This window comes from Dermacentor silvarum, chromosome 9 (assembly GCF_013339745.2).
Source record: "Dermacentor silvarum isolate Dsil-2018 chromosome 9, BIME_Dsil_1.4, whole genome shotgun sequence".
NCBI classification, from domain to species: Eukaryota; Metazoa; Arthropoda; class Arachnida; order Ixodida; family Ixodidae; genus Dermacentor; species Dermacentor silvarum.
The window spans coordinates 140,124,345-140,151,434 of NC_051162.1; the positions used below are offsets into that span (position 1 = coordinate 140,124,345).

The following is a 27,090-nucleotide window of genomic DNA, read 5'->3' on the forward strand; positions in this document are numbered from 1 at the left end:
GCAACACCCTAGCCACTGGGCTAGCATGACAGGTGCAAATAAAGCAGCACGAAAACACAAGACGTATGCAGAGGTATACCTTCCTGTATATGGCGTTGATCATGGCTGACCGCATGCGCATTGACACGAGGAATATGCGGTACTCGTAGTGGCTGCTGAACAGGGACTCGGCCATCAAAGAGAAGAACATGGTTGACGCGAAAAGTCCTCCTCGCCAGGCCGGCTGGTCCGAGTTCACAAATCCTATCAGCAGGCTAGAGATAAGGCAGCAAAAGATAAAACAACTCACTTAGGTTGAAGCACTCAGAGTTTGTGAAGAAGCATTTTGAGGGCCTTATTCTAATTTTATTTATTTTATTTATTTTCACAATACTGCGGACATCTGTCCAAGAAGGACAGATGTCCATTCTTAACAGCACATTTCGTTTTTCTATTCTATTGGTGTTTCCTCAATGGCTCGGGTGCCACTGCGCCACCATTACATTGTTACGCGAATAAAGCACTGATTACATGGAAGACTATTTACAAGGTATATTTACAAAACGGATTGCAACGTTGACCTGTCGGGCTGACAGCTTGTTCGCTTGCTTGCTTGCTCGCTGCCCGTTTCATTGCGCTTACCCACTACGAGGGATTGCCCAGGAAGCCGGCAGTTAAACAGGGGGAGGGGGGGGAGGTAACTTAAAATTATGGGGTTATTACGGGCCAGAACCACCATCTGATTATTAGGCACGCCGTAACGTTTCGGATTAATTTGGACCACCCGGGGTTCTTTATTGTGCACCTAAATCAAAGTACACGGGTGTTTTCTGCATTTTTTACCCTAGTGCCTGAACAATCTCTACAAAAGAAATGGTCGCACTACGTATGAAGAGAGCGGGGTTGCAAAATTAGACCGTAAGACGTCTGGCACATAAGTTGTGCACGTAAGCTTAATTCTCAGGCGCGAACAAGTCCCACGTGTGTATTCGGTTACGCCATTTCTGAATCCTAGCGCCCATACACCGTTTGCAGCACGCCGAAGACGTTTCGCGTACCCCACTGCGGCCTAGCCCCTGATGCAGCCTACCCGATTTTTGTGTGCTTAAGGAGGCAATTCGGCATGGTTTGACAGTACGTCATAGAAACTGGAGGACGTTCTGTCTTTAGAACGTCTCAGAAACCTCTCCCGCACAAAGGAACATTTCTCTCTCCATCAACACCAGACGCTGAACGTTCAGGCCAGCTTGCACTCACTCCAACACCAGGGGACTGACGAAGGTGAGCAGCGCCGCGACCAGCTTGAAGATAGCCAGCACGAAGAGATCGGGCAGGAACGTTCTAAAAAGCGGAGTCATGATGCCTGCTTTGGGCATGGATGCGAGACCTAGGTCCTCAGCAGCACTCTTCTCTGCGGTTGGCCTGAACAGAAAAACAAAACTTTACTAACCCTAACTGCGAGTCAGCCTAGTTGGAACAGATTCATTTTTAAAACTTTTTGTGCGCAAACAAACAAGGACGAAGAAAAGGAGTAACACAAAGACGAGCGTTTTGCTAACCCTTTAAGGTCCGAGCAGCGCGGAGTGTCTACAATGACATAGTGCAGAAATAGTGCGGTTGGAGTGCCTTTTCTAGTGAGACATATGTGTAACCAATATGCTGTCGAAAGCGCGCGCAGTTTCCTGCCGTTTCGGGGGCTCAACCGCGTCGTCTTGTCAGCCAGACAACAATCAGCGCGCTACAGTCTAGCAGCCGCACCCGAACTCATTTTAGCACACGTTGAATGCTTATGAACCAATGGCATGTTAAAGACTAAGATGACTAAGATATTAAAGGGCCCCTCACCAGACCTGATGGAAACTGGCTATTCACTGGACCTTCTAAATGCCCTCTATAGAGCGTTCTACAACCAAAATTGAGATATGTTTCTCACGGAAAGCATCGAAATGCGGCGGCGTCACCTGGCTGGCAGGAGGCGAGCACCACTGCCAACATAGACACTAGCCTTCTGCCTCAATTAGCGCCCGCTAGCGACATTCCTGCCTTCTGCCATATTGAAAACGAGGGACCACGTCACTGGCACTGCCTCTGCTTGATTACTGCAATAGCAATAACATGAGCCCTCCAAGTGAATTTTCGCCGTCGTCGTCGCCGTGATGTTCCTGCAGAAAGACGAAGTGCGATAAGACCATATCGCAGCCTGCGCAGCGTATGCGGTGGACTCGACGGAAAGCGTGCAAGGGTAAGACGAGAAGAACGTTAGCTTGATGCGAGCCGTCTTACCGCTTGGCCAATGTTGGAGGTGACATGATCAAGCAGGCGCTGGTGTAGGGTGGCAGCAAGTGAGCGCGTGTCTCCACCACTAGCCCAGCCATGGTCGCGGCCCGCGCGCCGTATCATGCAGGCTCTCTGCCGTGGGTGCAAATTCTAAGGGCGAGCCTAGATGACTGGTGGCCTGTGCCTGCTTTGTTCCCACGTGCCCACCGTGGGAGGTTGCCGTCTTCGAAGTTTACGAAACGCTGTGAAGCGAGCGGCCACTCGAGGCGTTCCCTCCCCATTGCCGGCACACTTCAGCACTCCATCACGTTTGTGATATCGAGTGTTCGTTGTCATCAAGCGATATCAGATGGTGTTTGTCAGTGCACGCGTGACACAATGCAGGTTAATTTTATTGCAATAGTAATTATATGGACGCTCCAGGCACATTCTGCCATCGGAGCCGCCGTCGACGCCGGCGTTCCGGTGAGGTTCCGTATAAAGTCCACGGGTGATAAAATCATCGCCACGCGACTAGCCGCGCGACTGGCCGCTCGAGGCTCTTTGCGTACATTGCGGGTATCTTTCACGCTCGGAAAAAAACTTTTATGTTGCACGCATTGAGCAACAGAAAGCTCCATCGGCAGTTTTTCATGTTGCTCTACAATTTTCTCATTGACACTTTTCATCTAATGATATTCTATGAGAAGTTCATGAATTAATTAAGACTAAATATGTAATTGTGCCGAGTGCAAAAATAATCTGAGTATATCCAAGCGACGGCAAACAACATTACCTTGGTTCTGTCCAGCTACGTGGTATTTGCATATTTTTAAATTTCGGTGCAAGTTACGTGGGACAAACTGTATACAGTTCAGCTGCAACATAGAGTTACGCGTAAAATCCTCCGCAACATCCATCAAGACGTTAAGTGGAAAGGCGTAGAAGAGAGGCTATATAGAATTAAAATTACAAACGGATACGTGGCACTTGGCCAAAAGGCAACAGCCCGCGCAAGCTACAATACGTTGCCGTCTTTTAAACATGACTGTCCTGTTAGCTCTCAGAGGTACTGCTCCGTAAAAACATTGCAACAATTGGCGCTGGGAATTTCTCTCTTTCAATTTCCTTCTTCATTTTTTCATACAAACGCACCAAACGTATATCAGTTACTTCAAATCTAAGTGTCTAACCACCAGTGAATCAATGGTTATTGAGAAGCAACCGAGCATCTGGGAAATAGACACTAAAATCCATGAGGAAAACAGGTGCATATCCGGCAGCACTGGGATTCGCCCCCAGTACCTCTCACCTACGAGGCGTAAAATGAGCCACAAGATCAAGGCTGCTCTGAAAGTTTATGTGCAGCCTCCTTATACCCGCTCTTTCCCCATGGCAAAACAATGTCTTACGTTTTCGTCGGCTTATCCCGTCGATAAAAGTGGTCAAAGTTGTGCGCGATGTGCTTGGTTGTGTTGACCTGGTCCAGGTTCCACATGTCACTGAGAAGCAGTGGTTCCTTGTATCCCCGAAATATCATCCTGTATTGCAAAGGAAAATAAGCTAATATCACTCATTTCGCCTGTCTAACAAATGCTTGGATGTATCTCTCGATTTGCTCGAAATATAACAATAACTTTATCTAAAACTTTGACGTCACGTGAACGAGGAATGATTTTCCTACAGTTCTGTCTTTGCTGCGTCTTATCAATTCCAATTTTTTTCTCACAACATATACGTCCTAACTTAACCGCCTTTTCATTTTCTTTTACGTGTTTTTTTTTCTCTTGTCATGCATCATTCTACAATTGAAAAAAAAAACGTGTACCGTGCATTGGGTGTACATTAGAGAACCCCAAGTGGCCAAAAAAATGCGACGTCCCCTGCTACGGCGTTCCTCATGATTATATCTTCGTTTAGGCACGTAAGACTACAAAATTTATTTAATTTAACCTCTAATATGCACGCCAAGCGTTTATATATGAACATCGTGCAAACAGTACGAACAGGGAAAGAAGTCCACAGGAGAGGCACTAACTATTTTGAACGTAAACCAACTCGCCCAACAGTCTACTTTGCTACGCTAAGTGTATGCGCCAACGTGAACCCGCCACCCACTCCCCCTTCCACCACCCACCGCCCTTTTCTACACTGACCGGATACCCTCGCTACACAGCCAATTGTTGCGACACACAAAGCAATATTGATAAATGTCATCGTGTGGCGGTGTGCGAAAGGCAAAAGAATACCTCATCCGAAAACAGCTAGCTGGAACTTCTTTCTGGGGTTTTACGTGCCAAAACCAGTTCCGATTATGCAGGCACGCCGTAGTGGAGGGCTCCGGATTAATTTTGACCACCTGGGGTATACACGCAGCCGTCATACTGCCGAATGCAGTCTTTTCCACCATACCTAAGATTCCAGGCTCCAGTGTATTGTAGAATCCCTCCAACAACAAGGCTTGGCAATGACACAAGCGGAGATGGAGAGTGGGCAATATTGGCAAGGCCGTGTTAAACTTGTTTGCTCATTTCATTAGTTTATTTACAGCGAAGCTGTTATAGGCTAGGTTCCAGGAGATCGTGCCCGGCAAGCGGAAGTAGATAGATATACCGGAAGTAGATCAACAATTTCGGCTCCATGTGCGTGGCGGTTTCCCGCCAGTTGTTACAGGCATCAAAATGGATGATGGATGGCCCATTGTTATACCCCTCGCCACCGCCGATGCCTCTTTCACAAGTGTCGCGATGCTCGGCAACGGCACGTCCCATCAATCGTTGTGCCCCTTTATCTCGTGACCTAGAGATCGCGCTAGCGCTGTTATCAGCAGTTGCCCTTTGGACTCACTATAGGACGGATGCTCGTTTCACCACATCTTCCAGGATCCTTACGGCAGGGTCCTGACGATGCCGTGCAGTGTGCCGCGGCTATGAACGCTGTGTGGCTTACACGCTAGTCTATGACGATGGGGCGGACTTGGCGCAGCAAACGCACTAGATGGCCATCGCGGCGGCCGAAAACAAGACGCCGGTATCCTTGCACTTTGACGAACATGCCGAAGATGCTCAATACAGTCAATAATGATAATATATAAATTCACTATAGCAATATTCACTATAGTAGACCCACCAAAGTCACAGCTTCGCTGGCTTCCATCTTCACAGTAGTGGAAGGGCTCTGAATTTTCATTGCAAGCACTCTATTCAAATTTTCTGGGAATGACACACAGAAATATTTTGCTTACCCATTGAACCACCAAAAGAAAATCGCTGATAAGAAGGACGCCTTCTCTTCAGGGCAATCTTTCTGTAATATGAAAGAGGCACGTATTACCAGATATCTATCATTTCGGACCTAAGCGTTACAGAGTGCAGCTCACCCTTTTCGGCTGTGTACTCGGAGACATGTCGGAGAAGCAGCTGAATACGAACTGGCCAGTCATGACAGGAAAGTAGAAGACGGTCACTACGAAGTCAAACTCGAGATTCTGCATCGAATGCCTGTCGTCTTGCTGCTGCATGACACAATAAAAACGAGGCCAACATGCACTGGACAGGATATTGTAGCCCAATGCGTGCGCGGGAGATCCGCAACCTGCGCTAGAGCTACGCGCTCGTACGCGACCTAAAGTGCACAGACTTGCGTGATTGGTTTGATTGAATAATGTTCTACAGAACAGAATTTGCAGCGCTTCTTGGGACGACAGCCATTTTTTGCCGGTGAATAGGGCAACTGGCGAAAAAAAAACGAGAAAAAGAAACTTGGAGGACGCTTAAGCTTCGCCTTTAAGAATGGAACGCGATAGTCTTGCGCCAACTGATTCCAACTTGAGCTTGCAAATTGCCTCATGTCAACCCCCCCAACTAACTTTCTGCCGTCCTCGACTGCGCTTCTCTTCCCTGGGCATCCATTCTGTAACTGTAATGGTCCACTGGCTATCTGGCCTGCGCATTACATGGCCTGCCCAGCTCTATTTCTTTTTACAGCGCAGCTAACACTGCCTATAGCTAGGATCATGGGATTTGTTCGCGGCGTAACGTCGACAGAAAACAGTGGTGGACCGATCCCGGCGGCACTGCAGGGCAGAGCAATGGTTAGTACCACCGTATGGCAGAGGCTACAAGCAGTGACTCATCGCAAGCAAAAAGGGGTTTGTCTGTGAGCTTCCGCGTAACAGAATTATGTTTTCTCGTATATTCAAATACAGTCCGACGCTATCATGTCTGTAGGTTGTGTGTAAGTCGTACTTTACGAGTTTTCTGACGCATTTCACTTTGAGAAATTTCATTAGTTGAGTAATGCCTTGGCACCACGTGGAGGTCTTGTGGTTGTGGTTCCGAATGATTTTTTCAGACGAACAACACCGCCGACGGAGGGACGCCGACATCGGATTTTCTGCGATAGAGGCCCTTAACGCTATCTCATTAAAACGAGATATCGTTCAGCCTGTCTTTATCACATGCTTTCCGCCAGTGATGGCTCGCCATCGCCTCCTAAATAGCACAAGGCACTTCAATCCATTACGGCATGCCACCTTGCCCGACGCCAAAGAATCTAATGGGGATGCTACGCCGCGGTGATTTTGACGTCACCATAGTCGTCACGACCGCGCTTGACAGTGGAAATTTCCGGTCCAACTAGCATGACGTCATAAGGCAGAGTGCACAGGCCTGCTATCTACGAGGCGCTGCCATGGCACTGTGAGCGGCCCTGTCATCAAATTGGCAGCTCAGCGCAGGCTGCGCCGTTAGTTGGCGACTGGGGTCGAGATTAAGTGCACTTGGCACTAAACGGTTCCGCGAGTCTGGTCTATAGGGACCGGGCGCGGGAAGGTTTTAGACTGATGGCGCCTTCATGCGATGGCGCCGCAAATGTAATGGCATGTGACGGCCGGCCCTCGCGCAGCAGGCGCCGCAGCCAGCTACGTTGGATATGCTACGTCGTTTCTCCGCTTTCGCGTTGCTCAAATACTACGTGGAACCAAAGCTGAACGAAAATGTTCCGGTTTTGTGCGCACGCCGCGATTGGCCGCCTGAAACATGACTTGAGGCTGGTGAGACCATTCAGTCCATGGCCTCCGAGATCGGACAGAGCACGCTATCCTAAAACGCGCTCCCCTGATTTCGGAGGTCATGTCCATTCCCATTGGTTTTCATCACAGCCTCACCAGATGGAACATCAGAAAGCCTGGACATGCACGGTTCCTAAGCACCAGTATGTACATTTCCTACTCTTTTTTGCATTTGTCTAGTTTTTCAAACATAAGTAAGGGTTCCTTTGCAAGAGCTTCTGGTTCTATGTTAAGTCTTCACCTCCGCAGGTGCGACTCCGGAGCTTCGGCAATGCGGGCGAAAACGTAGATTTGAATTCATATTTTGGCATCGTCTCAGTGGCTGTCATTGTTTCTAGGGCACATTTTCCCTTCTCTCAATTAGCAGCTCTGGCTGCGTCTCTCACACGACACTGTGTGCGCTGCATCGAAGGCGAACGCCAACGGAGTGCTGTTTTCGCACTCGCGATCAACGCCGGCTTTACACGTGCACCGGCCACCGGCACTGGTTCCCCTCGCACCAAGCTGTGAGAAATAAACCAAGACTGAAGATTTGGCTAGTTTCGAAGACATTAAGATTAGCGAAGCATCAGGACGGACAGAAAACGGGAACGCACATGTACGATCGGCAAAGCAGCACAAGAAACAAAAAATAGAGACGTACATCTCTCCTTGGCCGCCGCGATTTATGCGCTGCTTCGCTGATTTACATAATTAAATGCACAGAAATGTTAACGTGCACAGCAAAACAACATTTGCAGAATAATTGCCGGAGTTCCATACCTTAGCTTTCTGCGGTGAGCTTTGCTTGCGGAGTGCATTAGCATCACAACTCGCCCTCGTTTTCTGAATAATGCATACTCCTATACTAAATGATGCCATGAATGGGATCTGTCTCATACAAGCGGGGACGTTTTTCAAGACACATGAAAATGTATTTGGTGAGCGCTGTGAGCGCCTTCACTTCGTCGTCTGCATCAGGTGCCACAGCTCTTACTGTTGCCGTTCGTAGCTCTGTTCGCCAGCGCTCTGCTGGTGCCATACAACGCCCGCCTGTTTCCTATGGCACGCGGAATTTCAAGAGAAAAGGTGTCGTATACAAGGGTCAGGTAATCCACACATTAGCATCATTGGGAGTTACGGCGGGATACGAGAAAGCTCTCTAACTGGCTTATGAAGAAAACTACCTGTGATCAGGAAAAAAAACAATTCAACACTTTGTCCCTCACACTAATGCACTTCTCCGATTTGCCATGAAGGCCTTCTGATACCTTTAAAAAACTTTCATCTTGCTCGACATATGGCTGCGTGGTGGCAGTATGCAGTGCGTTCAAGTCGTCGAACTCTGTTTGGTTCAGGCATTTCTTCGGATTTCGGAATAGAACAATGTCGTTGAGGGCCGCATTGGGACTGTAGGGTGGATGGTGAAGCTCTTCGGAAGCACACTGAAATATGAAAGCCTGGATAACAGGAAATTTCTGAACCGAGCCATTGTCGTGCAATAGGAGGTCGCCTGTTTTGTCATCAATCCTCGCCGTGTTTACACGAACGCAGCATGCAGTGTTTGGAAAACACTGGCATAATATTATGCCTTTACTGTACTGTTTTATTTCAGGTATTCAATCACCAGGATCTCTTTTGCGTCCCTGCATATGGTCGCCGTCACGGTTATCCCCGACATGTGGTCTTCGATATTTTTGAAAGGTGGGGAAGGGGGGGGGGGGGGCGCATAGGGAAGTGGCGAGAGGGTGGGGTAACTCGAATGCCTCTACTGCACCGATACTTTAGATTCTGCACTTCACTGGTAAATCTACGTACCATCTCCATTTTAGTAACAGTGCGCCATAATTTGTGAGCGATGTCAAACAACTATTGTCGCTGCGTACGAACACACACGGGCGATTCGCGGGCCTCTAGCCAGGCTAAGCACACTGCTCGTGTACTCGCATCACGACTTATGCGTCCGCCAAAGACGAAAAATGAAGCCTGATTTCGGGGAATTATTTCATTCTCTTAATTCAACTACGCAAATGTTGTGAACAGAGTTACCTAGCAAAAGCAGAAAAGCAACAGACGCACCGTGGGCGGAAGGGGAGCATAGGCTCTAGTGAACGAACTGACACGTCCAGCCCTAATTACTTATTCACAATTGTCACTTCTTCTAGAGCTTATGTTACTGCAGCATCTTCTCCCTGGCGTTTTCCAACAGTACACAACCGTTCCCTGTGTGCTCCTCGTTAGGTCACACCCGTCCCACACAATGAGCTGGAACCATTTTCTTCCTTAGGCTATTGCCCATCCTTCTGCGCATCCCGGTATATCCCGCAAACTCAGAGCGCTGGGCGTTTGTCGTAACGAGCCTCAGTGGAGAAATTGACTATTGCGAGAAGACGAACGAACGGTTTACGTTCAGGACATTTCCCAGCTGGTATAGCTGGTGTTTGCGGTAAAAGAAACGCCAAAGCTCGTCCACCTTACCTCACCGAAAACTGTCATAATGATGGACCTGTAGCGTAGAGCAGCGGCCACGGACATCAGCAGCCAGAAGATACACAGTGGTGCCGATGTGCGGAAGCCAACGCGTCGCTCTCCCAGTATCAGGAAAATGGTGAGGCCCTGGAGATTAATATGGGAGACGTGCAGCATGCATTAGTCATAACATTGTCATCATAGTCGCACTAACGAAGTACAGTGAACGAAAATGTCCTCCCACATCATTTTGCCCAGAATGCATGGAAACAACGGTTCCAGGTTATGTGTTCTTCCCAGTGTTTCTTTCAAGAATGTCAAAATAAGTAACGTTAATTTCCTAATGCAAAAAAAAAGTTCATAACGCTATAGCGCACCATAATCTATGTTAGTAAGACCTAATATTTTGCCGTTGCATGTTGTTCTCTATTAATATTTGCGTTACCATTGTTCCAATGCTACGCGATTCGCATGGCTGACCGTTACTGTATACATTTTATTGCGTGTTGGTCCCCTGAAAGTTATGTTGTTTTGCATAGTCACATGACAGGGAAACACTGCGATCCACCACGCAAATCTACAAGGGAAACGCATTCGGGCTCCTCAGAGCGAAAGCTTCGCAGTTGAAATTCATCCCAGTCCGGGGATCGAACCCAGTACCAACGCCATTGACCATTTCGAGCCTCTCTTGAAATGGGTGCGGCGCAGCGCATAGCACTGCAGTGGTTTCCCTCTCATTGCGACATAGAGTGCAATGCACACCACCAATTGAGCCGCTGGTTTAGCACACAGCAACTTCTTCAGGCAGATTCGGAACACCTTTTTCTAGGAGAGACAGAGTGCAGCTAGTCTCTCGTTTTGCGTGGTGCCCACAGCGTGCTATCTAAACCGACCCGGAGCAGCAGTATACAGTTACTAGATCAGGTGACCCAATGTGCGATTTCCGACATGTTGAGTGCAAGGGTTCGCCGTATTCGCCTGAGCGTTGCCTTTACGAGATACTTCGGGTGTGAAATTATTCGGGTAGGACGCCACGGCGCCCTGCGTGCAATGCACGAGAGGAGATAGGACACATGATCCCCAATTGTAATCTCTTCGCTTCGCAAAGATTGCCCTAATGACCTCCACTAAATGCACCTCAGATTTCATATCTTAATCTACAACGCGCGCTTGCGACCATGAATTAGTACCGGCAGTACGTCCCACACTACGAAGGTGCAGCTAACTTTTCTGAGAGACACTGCATGGTCTGAACGAGGCACTTTAATATCATGTGTTATGTGCGGTAAATGTCGTAGGCTCTGCTTGTAGACCACGAGTTCACGCGTTCCATTCCCGGGCGTAACGGCAGCATATTGATGGAGGCGAAGTGAAAGAACGTTCGCGAACCGTATTTAGGGTGCACTTTAAAGTATCCCAGGTGGTCAAAATAAATCCGGAGTAATCCGCTGTGGAGTCTCCCATAACCCCAGTTTGCATTGGGATGTTGAACCCTTTGAATAAATCATCTCTTTTGCGTATTATTTCATCCATAATACCACTCATACGCACTAGGAGGCTTCGCGTACCGCCAAGGATACCTCTCTAGTTTTCATTTGATATTCCTTTCTCTCGAAATTAAATAGACAGTGGATAGGCAGACAAGGACAACGGGAGGTGATTGGGAAAGGCCTTCGTCTTGCAGTGGACTTAGAAGAAGATGATGATAATTATCATAAATTTATTATTATTAATACTGCTACTATTATCATTAATTGTGTTTTTAATGCAATTACCATTATTTGCCTACTTCAGGCGTTTTCAGCCTGACTATCGATCCCTAGCCTCTTATGCCCACGCAGTGACCCAAGGTGTCTACCACCTTGGGACACTATAGATATGTGCTCGTGGTAGTTATGCCATCATGGTAGTTCATCGTCTTCATTTTAGCTTCGCCATCTCACTCTTATTATGACCTCGTCGTCTCGCCTTCTACGCCGACACAGTGGGCCAAGTTATCTAACAGCTTGGGCCACTATGTATGCGCTAGGGCTCTTGATGCTTTCGGGGTCGTTAAACTAGTCATCATTTAAGCTTTGTCATCCGACTGTCGTCATGCTGTAGTATTAACACCATGGTCGTCATACAGTTGTCATGCGTTCGTTGTCATGCCGTCGCGATGTCACCGCGGTCCTTCCATCGGTCCTTACATCGTCTTGATTCCAGCTTCGTCATCCGATTCTTGTCACGCTGTCAGTTGTCATGGAAACGTCGTCACGCTGTCTGTTACCATCATGGTCACTTCAGAAACAGTATCTCATGGTCGTCGTTTGGCCGCCTTCGTTCTATCGACGTCGTTCCTTCTTCGTTACGTTATTGTAATCATACTGCCAACATCTAAGCGTTAATAATCCGTAACTGTCGTGCCATTACCGTCAATGCGTCGTCGTCAGACAGTCGTTGCCCAGCACCGTTGTCTAGCCGTCGTCGTCGTGCCATCGACATTTTACGCTCGTCGTCGTGCTATTGTCCTCGCCCCTTCATCGTCACGCTGTCATCGTTTTACCACCGTCATCTCGTTGCCGTCATGTGTCGTCGTCATACCGCTTTTCCCGTTCCTTTGACGTCATTTCCTCTTCATTCTATTGTCGTCACTGTGTCGTTGTAACATAGTCATCGTTATGCCATCATGCTCGTGGGTGATCTTGGCAAGCTAGTGTTATAGCAAAGTGAGCCTATACCGGTGGCATTGTATGGCCCATATGGACAAAGCAACGAAAGCCTCAGAATGACCATCACATATTTTACATGAACGTGACTTCCGCACTTCACTTTTGTGACTTCAGTGTCACTACATTTCTTTCATTCTGATCGCATGACCGTCGACAGTCACCGGGAAATAGATTCTGCACATAATATTTTTACTTATATTCTCCTGCTGTTCTTTTACTGGTTTTTAATGTGAGGGTGCACCGGCTCTGAGACCTCAGGGCTGTTACTGGGCACGTTAATTGATTGATTGATTGATTGATTGATTGATTGATTGATTGATTGATTGATTGATTGATTGATTGATTGGTTGATTGATTGATTGATTGTCATGCTCGTCGCCAAATATCGCGCCTGGACGCTCTCAGCATTTGTGTTAACCCACCAAAACCGGTGCTAGAAGCGACTCGTGGGAACCTTGACAATCAAGTTGCACCTGGCTTTGTTTCATTTGCTTGCATTGGTTTATATGTTTTACAGTTCAACCTCCTGAAGCGATCAGCCTATCTTCAATTCACACGCCAGCTTGATCGCAAGCTGACCACCTACTTCGTTTTATCTGAGACGTTATGTTTGCTACTATCACTGAAAGTTTTGAGAATGGTCCATTACACTAATTATTAGCATTATGCCCGCGTCCGGACAAAGTCGCACTGAAAACCGCAACCATGGTGCCGCCAGATCTGAAATGATGGTGTGATCCAGCGTGCATTTACGAATGTGACTAGAACAGTGCACCGTCCTGCGTGTTGTATCATTTCCGTGTCGCTGCGTTTTGTCGTTTTCGTGATAAATAACAAGTCTCAGCTAGCACCAAAAGGTCAACCCCAAGATTCTGCTGTCACGTGATTTATTCCTGTAGGGTTTCATTCCGCAGTGAAAAGCGAAACTGGAACTAGGCAGGCATAAGTACAGGTTTTATGTTTGGAGTTCCATATTTATCTTTCGTACTCACCCGATCAATCGCCAATCACCCATAGTGGGTATCAGCCGCATATACAGGTAACCAACCAACCAAGTTCCGGTTCATATTAGAATAATGGTTACGTTGGTGGTTTTCCGTTCAGATTTTACACACTGATTTAAAATAACTAGGAAAAGGGGGAAAAGGAACCTTACTACTTCTCCTTACGCTATTCTTCCTTTTACTCCTCCCCAATCATGCAGTTCTGCCAAAGTGAGTTGGCAACCATGCCTGTGCTTGATAACGCCCACTTACATAGGTGACGAGGCGTACAGATGGCGCTACGTAGTCGACTGGATAAAGCGTTGAGCCCCTGCCAAGTCTTGAAAACCGGTTGCCGAGCTCCGCAGCCGCAAGGGCCATCAGCAGGAACGAGGAAAACTGCGGGACGAAAAGGGCCTTCTCCAGTCACCCTTCAAAGCAGATAAATTTACTGTGAAAGAATTTGCAAATATTACAATCAGGAATTAGGATGTTCAATGAAGAGACGAGAAATTACGGGGTGTCAATTCAACCGCAAGTCATACCCATAGTCAGGCAATATAAATGCCTCGGCGTATACATAAACGAAGGAAAGACTTACACAAGCACCCACCAAGATAATCTAAAAATAAAGGGGAAGCGGAATTTAGCAGTCATGCAACATAGAGCACTTTGGGGTCGGAATAAATATGAGGTGATGCGTGGAATCTGAAAAGAAGTAATGGTGGCAGTGCTAACGCTCACAAATTCGTGTTTAAATTTGGATATTTGTCGGGGTTGAAAGTTAACCAAAGATTGGTAGGTTAGGATTGGTTAACCTTTGGTAGTCAACCAAAGATTGTGGCTTTGGGAGCACACGGTAAAACCACAAATGAGGCAGTGCTCCTCATTGGCAGTGCAACTTGGGTTGGGCCTCATTTGAAGTCTTAGAAGCTGAGAGAAAAATTAATTTTGAAGAAAGGCTCATGAACATGGAACAAAATTAATGGGTGGCTAAAGAGCGCAAGTATCTGTGCCTGAAAAGCGTGGACACAGAATGATGGAAGAGGTAAAGAAAGTTGGCATTCAAGTACAGGGTAAATGAAAGTGTAAATAGACAACCAGGAGGGGTCATCAGGAAGGAAGTGGGAGAAATAGAGACAATGAATTGGATGCAACGAATGGAAACAAAAAAGACAATGTATATTTACAAGAATGAGAAGAAAGAAATTAGAAGCGAAAATCTGTACGATAATTAACGCTCAAGCTGGTTGGCTGAGGACAAAAACATACCGGAGCAAATATTCGCAACTAGATGAGACATGTGTATGCTACAGTAAAGATCCGGAGACCACTCAGCGCATCCTATTGGAATGCGAAGGGATTCAGCCTGCGAGATTTGCCGTAGGTAACCTATGTACATCTTCCAAAAGCGCTTAGATTTAAAGTGGACGGAAGCCTCAACCGGTCAGCTGTCGAGATAACCCAGACACGTTTAGAGTATTGGCGGGAAAAAAAAAGCATGGAAGAGACTTATACGACGGTTTCCGTTACAGGTATAGGTAGCGGCAGAAGGTAGATGCGTTTTGAGGAAGAGAAAAAAGATTGAAGATATGTATATAAAAATGCTAGAATGAAAAGCATGTAGAGCTTACCTGAGTAACTCAAGGAGGCTAGGTGACTATTTTTCACCGCCCCGTTTCAAAGGGGATGCAAATAAATTATCATCATCAACTCCCCGACGTAGCTTCCATCGCGCTAGCGGAGACGAAAAGAGAAAGAAAGCAGCGTATTGGTGCGATAACCTCACCTATACTGGATTGATTCAAAAATATGTTCGCGCCATGAGACTCGTGAGACGACGTCCTTAAATAGTGTGACCATTTTATGATTATTTCGCAACGCTTTAGAGCCATCTTAAGGCAATGTTCACGGCGGGAACAAATCGTGTGGAATGAACAAAGACGGAACGGAGAGGGTCATTACGACGGTGTAATTTATGAAAGAAAATTACGCGTACATGCCTCTCGCACAAAGCTATAGTAATTGGATACCAAGAGGATATTTTCATTTCTTGACACACTAGCTTGGAAGTGTCAGACATGCTACTCTACTTTCGCAAATGTGTTCTCTACTCTGCACCGCAATTCTCCCAGTAAAATTAAGGCAGCCTACAGAACTGCAACGTATCTTTTACGTAAGCTGATGATTCTGCGAGAGGAAACAAAAAAAAACGATAAAGAAGCCCTACAGTCACCGTCCGTGCAACTACAACACCAGTTATAAAAACCACAACAGCTTGATATGAATTTAGTTTTTACGAAGAGTGCGCCAAGCTCTCTCCTGTCTACGAACTCACCAGTTTGGCGATGGTCAGCAGAGTCCAGGGTCGCCTCCTGCGCTTGCTTTTCGCCATGAACAGGAACTCGAACGGCGCGCAGAGCCAGAGGAGACCGCATGGCAGCCACAACATCACAGTGTTTTGGAAGCACGTGGTCAGGTCGGGGTTTGTACTTGCGGTTCCATGATAGCTCGGTATCCTGGGAACAAGGCGCGCCGTATTACCGAAGAGCTCAATGCAGCAGAGCTGCGGCACCTGCTGCTCAATAGCAGATATTCGAAATGCATAGTGATCTGGCAACACTGGCCCCATCCACCATCTTCCCTGGGGCGTAGTTGCGAAGCTCCTGATTGTTGCGAGGATCGGGGACCAACACGATGCGTTAACGCCATAGCATTAAGGCACGGTCGCCTGCATCGGCGCGCACGGCGGGGTTGCTACCCCACCGCGCGCGGCGATCCAGGCGGCCATGGTTTAGGTCCCCATGTCACAGAAAATCCGGTGTCTGCGCCGGCGTCTCCGGCCAAGAAAATCATCTCCAACCACACATCCCGATCCACGCAGGCCCTCCGCGTGGCACAGAAGCGTTATTGAACTAATTGAATTTCTCAAAGTAAAATGCGACAGAAAATACCTTAAGTACGACTTACACACAATCTATACAGACATGATAACATCGGATGGTAATTTGAATGCACGAGAAAACATCAATTCTGTTATGCGGAAACTCTAATACAAACCCCCTTTAACGCGATAGCGTTTTCGAGCTGCCGTTTGAGGTCTATCTCAGTAGGAGTGGCGCGACCCGCTCGGTTGCTTGCAACGCCATCCAAAAAAGAAACCAGGAAGCTCGCCTTCGTGCATAGCGTTCGCCACCAGCGTTTCCAGGAAAACATTACGGTTACATAAGCTGCAGTTGCCGCGAAGCGTGAGAAGCAGTCAGGGATCTTTGAATGTTACCGCGTTCCACTCTTTATTCAGGACTTTAAAATGCAACAGTCACCTTCATCGTCCAGCGAGTCATGAAGAGCCTACTTCAGTGCACTCCCACGACTCAGCGATGTGATAGCCGCTGGTTATTTCACCCTTGGATATCCGTCCGGACGGTATTTTTTAAGAGGCGTACTCGTGGGCGTACTGCTTTGAAACGAAAGCATTTGCCGAGCCATTTATCGCGGTGAACCTGATCTATGAACCACAAACAAATGCTCTTACACCGTCAATTTTGCGACTGAAGCCTGTAAAACAGCCTTGCATTGCATCACAATCTCCCAGATTCGTTGCCTTTACAAGAAAACGCGTGTGATGTTAAAAATCGAAGCTCCGCTGTTCGTCGCAGCTCCATGCACGCGACCACTGAGCACTGTGGTTTCTCTGTTCACGTTGGATCTTCGCTTCGAGCGTGTGAACTCAAATGTGCGTGTCAGGTCCCACATGCACGTCCCGTGAAAACGGAACACAAACGCAAACTGCAAGTGGATGGTCAGGGGTTCATTTGTTCCGTGTGCTGTGTTCTGCGATTCGTCGCAGCAAGTATCAAGTTTTCACACTAGAGGGCGTTGCGCGCGTTCTTGTTCCTTGAGATTTACAAGAATGAGAAGAAAGAAATTAGAAAGGAAAATCTGTACGATAACGCAAAGGGCAGTTGCTTGCTATTTGAGGCTCGAGCCGGTTGCCTAAGGAACATAACATACCGGAGCAAATCATTGCAACTAGACGAGGCATTTGCATGCTGCAGGAAAAATCCGGTGACCACTCAACACATCCTAATGGAATGTGACGGGACTCACCCAGTTAGATTCACCCGTGGCTAACGTACCCCTGCCAGAAGCGCTTGGATTTAAAGTGGACGGAAGCATCAAGGCGGTCAGCAGTCGAGTTCAGCCATTTAGAGTATTGGTGGAAAAAAAGCAAATAGATTGATACGACGGGATCTGTTAGTCATAGGCAGCGGTACAAGATTTATTTTGAAGGGAAAAAATTAAGGAGATGTATACAAAAATGCTATATAAGAAAATATTGTAGCCTACCTGATCAAAGCAAGCAGGTTAGGTGACTATTTGTCACCGCGCCGTTTCAAAGGGGGTGTCATTAAATCATCACCTTCTTCATCCGCGTTCCGTGCACAGCTTGATTTGCGCATTGTTTTGGGCTGCAGGCGTTCTTAAGTATTGAAGACTTCGCTGTTTACAGGCACTCTGGTTTCAAGAACAGCGCACTAACATGAGGAAACCCTACAAGCGCGCAGTTAGGCGCACTGTGTGGCGCTTTGCTACAAGTCGATAGCTGGCGCTTGACATTTTAAATACCCCCTATTAAGCATACCGTTAGGCCAATTTGGCAGTTGGGCCTGCTTGCAGTGCCACTTTACTTAAACGGAAAGTGAATTGCGAGCGTTCTTCGGGTAGGTAACAAATTATGACTAACGTAGCAAATTGAATTTATGGCCTACGAGAAGTTCATGCAGGCTAATCAATAAAAGACGCCGCTTGTTCAAGAAAACCCTAAGGCATGTGTTGCACTCTTATCCAGCAAGGACACATACATATCCACTTGCTTTCGTCTAGAAATACATTTTTGCGTTGCTATGCATTATATTCGCATGGACGCTTTTCGCAAATGCTGAATATGTGAAATAACTATCCTGGAAAGGAAATCGCTGCTCGAAATAAAGTGGAGTGGAACTAGTCATACTCGCTCTGAAGTTCGGTTGCAGCAAAAACTGACAAGGAGCTACGATGTTTACTACGTTTCACATTTTAGACTTTCAAATCCCTGAAAGCATATTTATTCACACAACACGGCCTATCAATAAGTCTGCGCAAATGCGTAATCATTTCGTGTTCTTCCACTTATAACGCACTGTTTTGTTGAATATAATCAATTTGTAATGTCTTGAAGCCGTTTCAAGGCCGTGGCACTAACTTCAAGCAAATCCGTGCAATAATCATCATTGCTATTCAGTAATTATCCAACAGTAGCAATGTGGGAAACTACGTACAAACAGGGATGTTAAAAAACGACATGCATTAAATAAGCACAAACTTGTAGCTTTTCATTTACTATTACCAACAGTAAAATTCAAGATGAATACCGGTGCGTTGCAGTGCATATGGCAGGCGCTACAATGTCAGTAACGAAAGCCTACATATATTTTTAAGAAACTATGCAAGCTTGCAGTGCATTCAGCTAGTACCAACTTACGCGGCTGCAACTTTTGTGTCCACGGTGCATATGCGTGTTAACTGGAACATGAACACATTTGCACACAAAATTGGAGGACACATTTTAGGAATTTCGCTTATGCACATGATTTAGGTTGAGTGGATATCATTTCATTACGGCTATACATAAATTCCCCTATTGTGAAATGTGCATTACCGTGGACACTACCATAGCCAATGAGCGAAACTGCGTTACTTAGCTAACAGCAATTACTTTTCTCGTGCATGCTATATCCGCTTCTACAGGCAATCCAGCTGATGCGATAGAATTGAGCTATTCGAGATAGTAAATTTTTATTCAGTCTGTCATCGCTAAAAAAAGAAATCACATGGTACATTCCTGTAGCTCTCAAATAAATGTATTTTGTTACTATACGCTTGTGCTGTCTTGCCGTGACCAATATATTTTGCGCAGTTCCTAGGTGAGCCCAAAATTCAGGCTTAGACAGAAATCTGGCTATAAGGCCTCGTTCACACCGGCGTTTGAGTAGTAAGTGACTGACCTTAAACACTAAGGACATAAGGATTGTGGTGGGCATTAACTATTAAATGAAAAATATTAATAATTAAAGCAATAAACCAAGCCCTGCCTGCTGCACCTAAGTATTGCAGGCTGCCAAATCGGAAAAATAAATAAAAAGGACCATAGTCGCCTTTTGACCAAAGCGACCATTTGCGGCCATACGATTGGTCGCGTGGCCTCGACGATTCGCCAGTGTGAATGAGCCCTATAACAGCGATAACCACACTTCACTGCACCTATAATGTATCGACGCCTAACTTTCTACCAAAGTTCTTGTCGCTGTTTCGCACGACCTCTGTAGTGCTGCAGGAGCGTTCTGAAGCGACCAGCCATAAACTTCGCCACCAGTATCACACAAGCAATAAACTGGCACCGGCATTGGCACGGTGGTGAAGTTTTTTTTTTCAAATCAAATCAAACTATGGCATTCCAACATCGCCATCCGAAGAATACACATGTTGAGGGCCGTGGGCTAAAAGCCACAAGACGGCTTGACGAGGCCCACGGTTTCTTTCACTTGGCACAGACGGATGGAAAAGATAAGCGCACAGCTAAAATATTGCTTAACACAGCAACATCGCACGCACAAAAAACGAACAATGTGTAGCAACTAAAGTTACTACGTGAGATGTCAAGTATATCATAACGCAATATAGCAATGTACTACAAATTCAACTCAATATTAAGATTAATAAACAGATGAAATCAATAAATTTATAAAAATAAATAAAAATAAAAAAGCAGGAATACAGCAGAAGATTGCACTTTTAGTTAAAACAAAATGTAGCGGACAATCATCAGACCGAAAATGCGATCGCTTGATAGGTTCTGGTTGCAGGTATACAAATACAATACACCTATGTTGATATACATATACATATATACATATACACAACGCAAGCAGCTTACTAGCAAGAGTGCACAGCCTAAGAAACGCTGTTTTAATGGTATGGCAATGAATAGCGTAACATCTGTTTTCCGTAGTTGGTTCGAGTTCGAGGAACTTCCCACTTTTGAATAAGGCTAGCGCGTTGTTTTTGTTTTTCCTTCAAATAAGAAATGTTGTGTAAGAAGATGTTATTCCTGGAAACAGCTATCTCATAGAATTTGACAAGTGTGCTTTTGTATAACTCCGGTGAAGGAAGTAAGTTTAATTGAAGAAAAAGTGGTCCATTTTGACTGTTGTGTGCGAAATCCATGATGGTACGAATCGCCTTTTTTTATTATTGTGTGGATGTTACTGATATCGGTTAGAGTAGTCGTGCCCCGCACAATCTGGCAGTACTATGTGACGCAAGCAAGTAAAATTTGTATTTGTTAAGTATACCACAGACTCTTGTAATTTCTTCTGTAACCAGTTCTATGTGATTATTCCATGACATGTGTTCCTGACACAAAACTCCAAGACCTTTAACGCAAGAGACTATTTCAAGAGGTAAGTTTAACAATATAATCCTACCGGACCATTTTGCGGTTTTTAGGTTTGAAGAAGACAGCTTTTGTTTTAACAGCCTTTACTTTCAGAGAATTGTCAGTACTCCATGATGAGGGTCCGTAATACGTCGTTGGCATCATTTATTGCGTCATCATCATCCCGGGCGGTGAAACGCAGTGTAGTGTGCCAGGTGCCAAGTAGAGCCAAGTGATCTACTTGGCTCTACCACTAGCCTGCAGAAGCATGCAGGGGTGGGTGAATGGCGATTTTGAGACCGAATTAATTACGAATCAGTGCCACAAGCAAATCGAATCGAATATCGAATAGTTTTTGAATAATGAACAGCCAATATCCCAACTAATATAAAACGACGCTCACATCCTAGTATTCTTAGAGTTAGCAAGTTTCTGTCATTACATAGCACGTTATGATGCGCTGTTTATTAAACGCAGAAATGAACCATTAGGAGCAAACAAGCAGCTTATTCGCATGCACATGACTCTTCAGAAAGTGCGAATGATCGCTGAATATAGCCTGTAAGGTATGGCTACCTAGGTGACGTAGCCTGCTCCAATACGCAAGCCCTCATGTTTTATGTCTATACTATGCCAGCGGGAGTGAACATTTACTATACATATGCTCCAGTTATTTGTTTATTTGGGCGCAGTTGATGTTTTGAAATATTCGAAAAGTACTCAAGATATATTCGCATTTCCGAATAGTGACTATTCGATTTGAAGAATGAGTCGAATAGAATGCTATTCGATTCGGTATTCGAATGTTTCGAATATTCGCGCAACCCTAGAAGCATGGATAACCTGCGTTCAGCATGTAAATCACCAGTGGGAGTGTGCAAATACTGCTTATGTACTCTGTAAATACTTCTTCGTACCGAAATAGTCGATGTTGACTTACGATAGCTGCGGTGAGGACACCGATAAAACCGAGTGGAGAAAGTGGTCGGCCGCCGTGTTGCTTCTCGAGTAACCCACTTCATAGCAGTGGAAGCGCCTCCCAAAACGTCTGAAAGCTGACCGCGTTCGATAAAAGGGGGCGTCCTTATCTTTCGAACGGACTACACACCAGAATATCTAGCTCAGCTGCATTAGCAAGTTATACTTCTGCAATTCGAAAGCGGCCGCATTTGCGGTGGCAGGAGACTGGCATAATTTCTAAAAGAGCCAACGACTTAACTTAGCAGGCGTCAAAGTCTTTTACGCAGCCGCAACCACCCAAGTACTAAATAATACTCCGAAATCCACTGAAAACCCCTGCGTAGTACACGGACGTACTTACGCAGGGGGTTTGACAGTGGATGCCCTAAATGGAATTTTGGCTTTAGATTTCTTTTTGTTTTTCACCGTAGTAACGCAGAACTAACGAAAATACAGTTTTTAATAAGTGATTTATCATTAGAACGTTTGCCCCATTGCAAATTGTTGTGCAGGAGCTCACTAAAACACGTCCTGCCTCTCCGAGGAGCGAAGTGCACCTGCTGGTGGTCCGGAGCAAGTAACCGTCAATTGCACTATATATATATATATATATATATACTTGATGAAGGCCAGGTCCCGGCCGAAACGTCAAATTAGGTGTTTCCTTCGGCTTTTCTACGTGCGCCTGTACTTCTTTCAACATATATATATACCAAATCAAACAAGTGCAGGTGCATATATATACTTGCTTTTTTGTTTTAATTTGACACTCCTAATGGCAGCGCAATGAACAGTTTACGTAGAAACTCCTCAGTGTGTTATCTGAAAGATGCACAAGTATTTCGTAGTAACGACCGTGGTGCTCACACTCAACACTGCTGGTAATCCTAGCACTACTCAACAGCTGCGGACGCCTTAGCACCATTACGGTAAGTGCGACACCGCTGCGGCGACACGAACAACTGCGGAAGGCGGCGCAACGTGAACTCATGAGGCAAGCAAACAACTGCAGGCCGGTGTCGGCGCCAGGTGCACTGATGCTATTTCCGATCCGAAGCCACGGCTGCTTCACAGTTCTCGCTTACTAAAGGTGTTCCTAGTGCGTGCCTGACTGCACACGTCACGTGGTCACAGAGACGCGCTCGTGCCACTGCTCGCGCGTTCGTCGTCTTCCACAGCTGGCGAAAACATTTCTGCCGGTTCTATCTTGAAAGCGATCGTATTACGCAAAGGAGGGACGCGCAGAGAGTTTTCTCGTTGAGTAACCATAAAAATGCTTACGCATTTAAAAGTTCGCAGTTTCTCCAGCAGGAAGCATTGACATCTATGGCAAGGTGGGGAGGGAGCCTACATAAAACGGCGTTGCATTTAGGCTCCCTATGGCGAGGTTTAGCGCTGCGCTTGGACTCCTCGGGATGCTGTTCCTTACGTGATTCCAAATAACGCGGACGCAACATACGCAGGTTCGCGAAAACTTTTGGCTCCCTTATACTGAAAAAAAAATATGAAAAATGAGGGAAGCACGGAACTTCGACTCGGAAGAGATGACTGTTCCGATATGCAGTGTTTATTTCACAATTTTTTTAACGGACGGCTGTATTTTTGGCGCATTATGAGCGCGCGGGGCTGCGCGCCGACCGCCGTGACGTGTATGTGTGCCGGCTTGCTACAGCGGCAGCAGGCGTTGTTGTGACAAGGCGTTGAAGTTATTTCGAAATTGGTCACGTTTAAGTTTCTGAACACTGTAAAGAAACAGGGCGGTGATTTTCACGTTGTGTCGACAATATACACACGCCGATAGAGGCAGTCGACCCTTGCGCAATAGCGAGGGTACGCACAGAACGCCTGTGGCGTCCGTTCGGCGTCTGCTCCAGTCCACCTTCTACTTGCGCCAGCGCTGTGGTGCGTCCACTTCGGGCGCTATATGAAGCTCTCCCATAGCGTTAAGCGCAAGTTGTTTCATGACCCGATGAAAAATATTAAAGAACCCTGCTACTACGATGCCACAGCGCCCCTTCGCTGGCATGTCGCAGCTGTGCAACAAAGCAGGGCTCGTCTGACAGTCACTGTCCTCGACGTGTTCGGGGCACACAAAGTCATGCTTTGATCGTACCGATGTTGGCTGCGATTGGCGCGCAGCGCGAATCCATATCCTTCGAAGCTTCGGCTCTGCCGGAAAGGTATGTCACGGCTTGTCTCGCCCGACGACACTTTTCTCTCACCCTTGCACGCAGCAGCACAGAGGCATTCTCCTGCGTTGTGCCGGGTGCTTCACTGATCGCATTAAAAAGCAGCACACAACACAAACGGCGATATAGAAGATTGGGCACTAGCTCCGCTTGCGAAAACAAGTATGCGGCCGCGAGAAACTGCGCAGTTGAGATGTCGTTCGCTGCCGGTCGGCGCCGTCCATGCGGATGCAGAGACGCGGGTGATGGCTCGCACGACGGTATCCGGCACAGATAACGTCACAGAATCGTCACTTCCTCTAGTTCACGGTGCGAATGCTAGACGCGGTATTTGGCGAAAATGCAAATTCATTATTTTCTGCGAGTTTCTGCCTGAAACAAGGTTGTGTCAACGAATTTCAGCACCCAAGCTTTCATTTAGGCTAAAGAATTACGGGAGATCCTTAGAACTTTCTAAGAATGTGAAGGCGAAAGCCTAGCTTCCTCATGAGGGCGGTTACGAGGAGCGGCATTTTGAGCTGCTCTAGCCTCTAGCCCCGGCCGCGACTAGCGCCTGGTTCGTCATCACCCATAGTGATTTGGAATGAAGCTCTGAGCCCAAGCGGCGACGTATACAAGGCGCGCGAGCGCGCTGCGGGCGTCGTGCCGCCGTTTCCAAAACGTTCTACGGTGCCGCCGCGGACATTTCCCTTCCCCTCCCCAGAGCACTGTTACCCTTTCCCTCCACGCTCCTACTGCTCGGCCGTGGCCTTTTCCTTCTACTCTCCAGCTGCGTTCCATCGCCCTTTCTCGGAACCCTCCTTTGGCGCTGCTGTTTCCCTTTCCCGGCGCGCTCCGTTTTATTGCGATAGCAATTATATGGACACTCAAAAGCAGATTTCTGCCGTCGCCGTCGGCGTCGCCGTCGCCGTCGCCGTCGCCGTGAGGTTCCGTATGACGTCAATGGAGATGAAATCGTGGCCGCGCGCCGCCGAACGCTGTATGTGCGAGTGAAAGGGCGCGAGAGACGCGCTCTTTCACGGGGAGTGAACGCACGGCGGAGAACAAACGCGCGTTCTGCGCCGTGCTTCCTTAAGGGCTGCAGAAGTAGGCGTCTCTTTCCTCCTTTACAATCACCATATATGTAGAGCAAACGCGCCTTCTTCCGATGCGCGAGAGGCCGTGGGGGAGGGGGGGAAGGGGGAGGGAAGGGAGGCGACGTTTAGCTGCGGCACCAAGTGCCTATTTATATCAGAGGCTCCGGCAACAGTCACCAACGCCGCACGCATTTTGAGCGAACGCGGGCAAAATGCCGACGGCGTCGACAACAGTTCGGCGCGTTGCCGGTGCTGCTGCATGTCCAAGTTTATACAGCTGATAAAGCTAATATCATTACTCCGTATATCTCTCCACAAATTTGCTATCGCAATTGATGCTTCACCTTTCAGGTGAAACTGCGACAACTTTTTTCTGAACCTCACAACGCGACCTTGAAACATAGAGGTTTAAGGCTTTCGCCTTAAAATCTCGTCGGTAAAAGTTTTGTTCAGTATCCCTTTAAGAAAGAGAGAGACGAGAAGGGAAATGAAGGGAGGTTAACCAGGGCGTGCCCGGTTGTCTACCCTACACTTGGGGAGAGGTAACTGGGAATAGTAGATCTGAAGGAGCGAGAAAAATCACAGCATATCCACGGGGTGAATGATGATGAGTGGGCGAAGCTCCGGAGGGAATCATCGGATCTCCCGCTTAAGGGGACGCTAGCACAAACGCGTTAGAAACGTGCAGTACTCTCTAGTAAGGGGGAGCGGCCACAGCGTCTTACGCAGCCATTTACACATGCCGGAACGTGCACCGCGTTTGCCGACGCCATCACATGACTGCTGAGGGAGTATACCCCCCGTATTCATAAACGCTCATCGACTTGAAGCTGGTGTAAGACGCTGTGGCCTCTCCGCCTTACCTTCAACGCGTTTCGAACGCGCTGCCCAAAGCGGTGGCAAGTCAAGTTCAAGTAGTAAGTGGTTCATGTGGAAAGGGAAATGTTGGCGCTATCTTCTGCAGCCCTTGAGGATAGCGCCAACATTCTTACACGGGCCGTAACGCGCTAGCACAAACGCGTTAGAAACGTGCTAGAAACGCGGCCTTTCGTTAATGTTGGGTATTTATTGCCATCGTGGTGCGTGTGTCCATGTCCGCTTCGAGGCGTAGTGGGCTAACGCCGCGCGCTCGGAAGCGAGGGGTCCCTGGTTCGATTCCGCGCTACGGACACAACTTCGGAATTTTTTTTCTCATTTTTCTCAGACTGGTTACACACTACTACTACGACGACGGGGACGGAACGGGTGCCGCTATAAGGAGCTTCGCCCCTAAAAAATAATAAACAGTCTGTCATTCACAGAGTCAGTCGCAGAGGAAAGTCCACTGTCACGAGCGCTCATACAGTCCAGTCGCCTTCAAGAAGTGCAGAGGGGCTTTTGTGGCCTCTCGCATGCAAGAATGCATAGGCCATGCTCCCAGGATCTTTTCCTCTAAGAGAACTATATTATCTAATAGACTGAGTTGAGCTTGTAGAGTACGTCGCTGAGTGTCAAAGGATGGGTGCTCTAGAGTCTCATCGCACCCGGACAAATTGCAAGCTGCACTGTTAGCCATTCCTATTAGAAATGAATAGCAATTTGAAATGCGACGCCCATCCACACGCGACACACTAAAGGTTTCGCGGCGGGAGAGTCCAGGTGGCAGGCGAAGTCGCAAGTTAGGGTCGAAGGAGTGAACGCGTGACTTGCTGAAACCCGGTGAATTCCATCGTAGAAGTGTGATGTGGTGAGCAAGTGATTGAAGTTGCCGTGCTGCATCCGTTCTTGAGAAAGGTATAGGTACCCGCTGATGTTTTTGATGAGCCGAGCGAGCAGCTTCATCTGCGCTGTCGTTGCCGACAATTCCGCAGTGGCTCGGCAACCACTGAAATACAACGTCGTGTCCTTTCTCGAGCGCGTGGTGATGAGCTTGCCTTATTTCGTATACTATATAGCTGCCC

General features: G+C 47.2%; 2 protein-coding genes across 2 annotated transcripts in view; both read right to left on the reverse strand.

The window, feature by feature from the left end:
* The window catches only part of LOC119463945 (multidrug resistance-associated protein 1-like), an 81,223-nt gene extending 71,328 nt beyond the window's left edge, over positions 1-9,895 (reverse strand). Inside the window, 6 exon segments of the mRNA XM_049655835.1 lie at positions 80-254; positions 1,237-1,401; positions 3,648-3,776; positions 5,480-5,541; positions 5,615-5,749; positions 9,764-9,895. Of these exon segments, the coding sequence (XP_049511792.1) occupies positions 80-254; positions 1,237-1,401; positions 3,648-3,776; positions 5,480-5,541; positions 5,615-5,749; positions 9,764-9,820 (723 nt within the window). The 5' untranslated portion in view covers positions 9,821-9,895.
* LOC125939913 (multidrug resistance-associated protein 1-like) overlaps positions 1-27,090 on the reverse strand; it is a 168,776-nt gene that overhangs the window by 138,128 nt on the left and 3,558 nt on the right. The gene's annotated exons all lie outside the window — the stretch shown is intronic.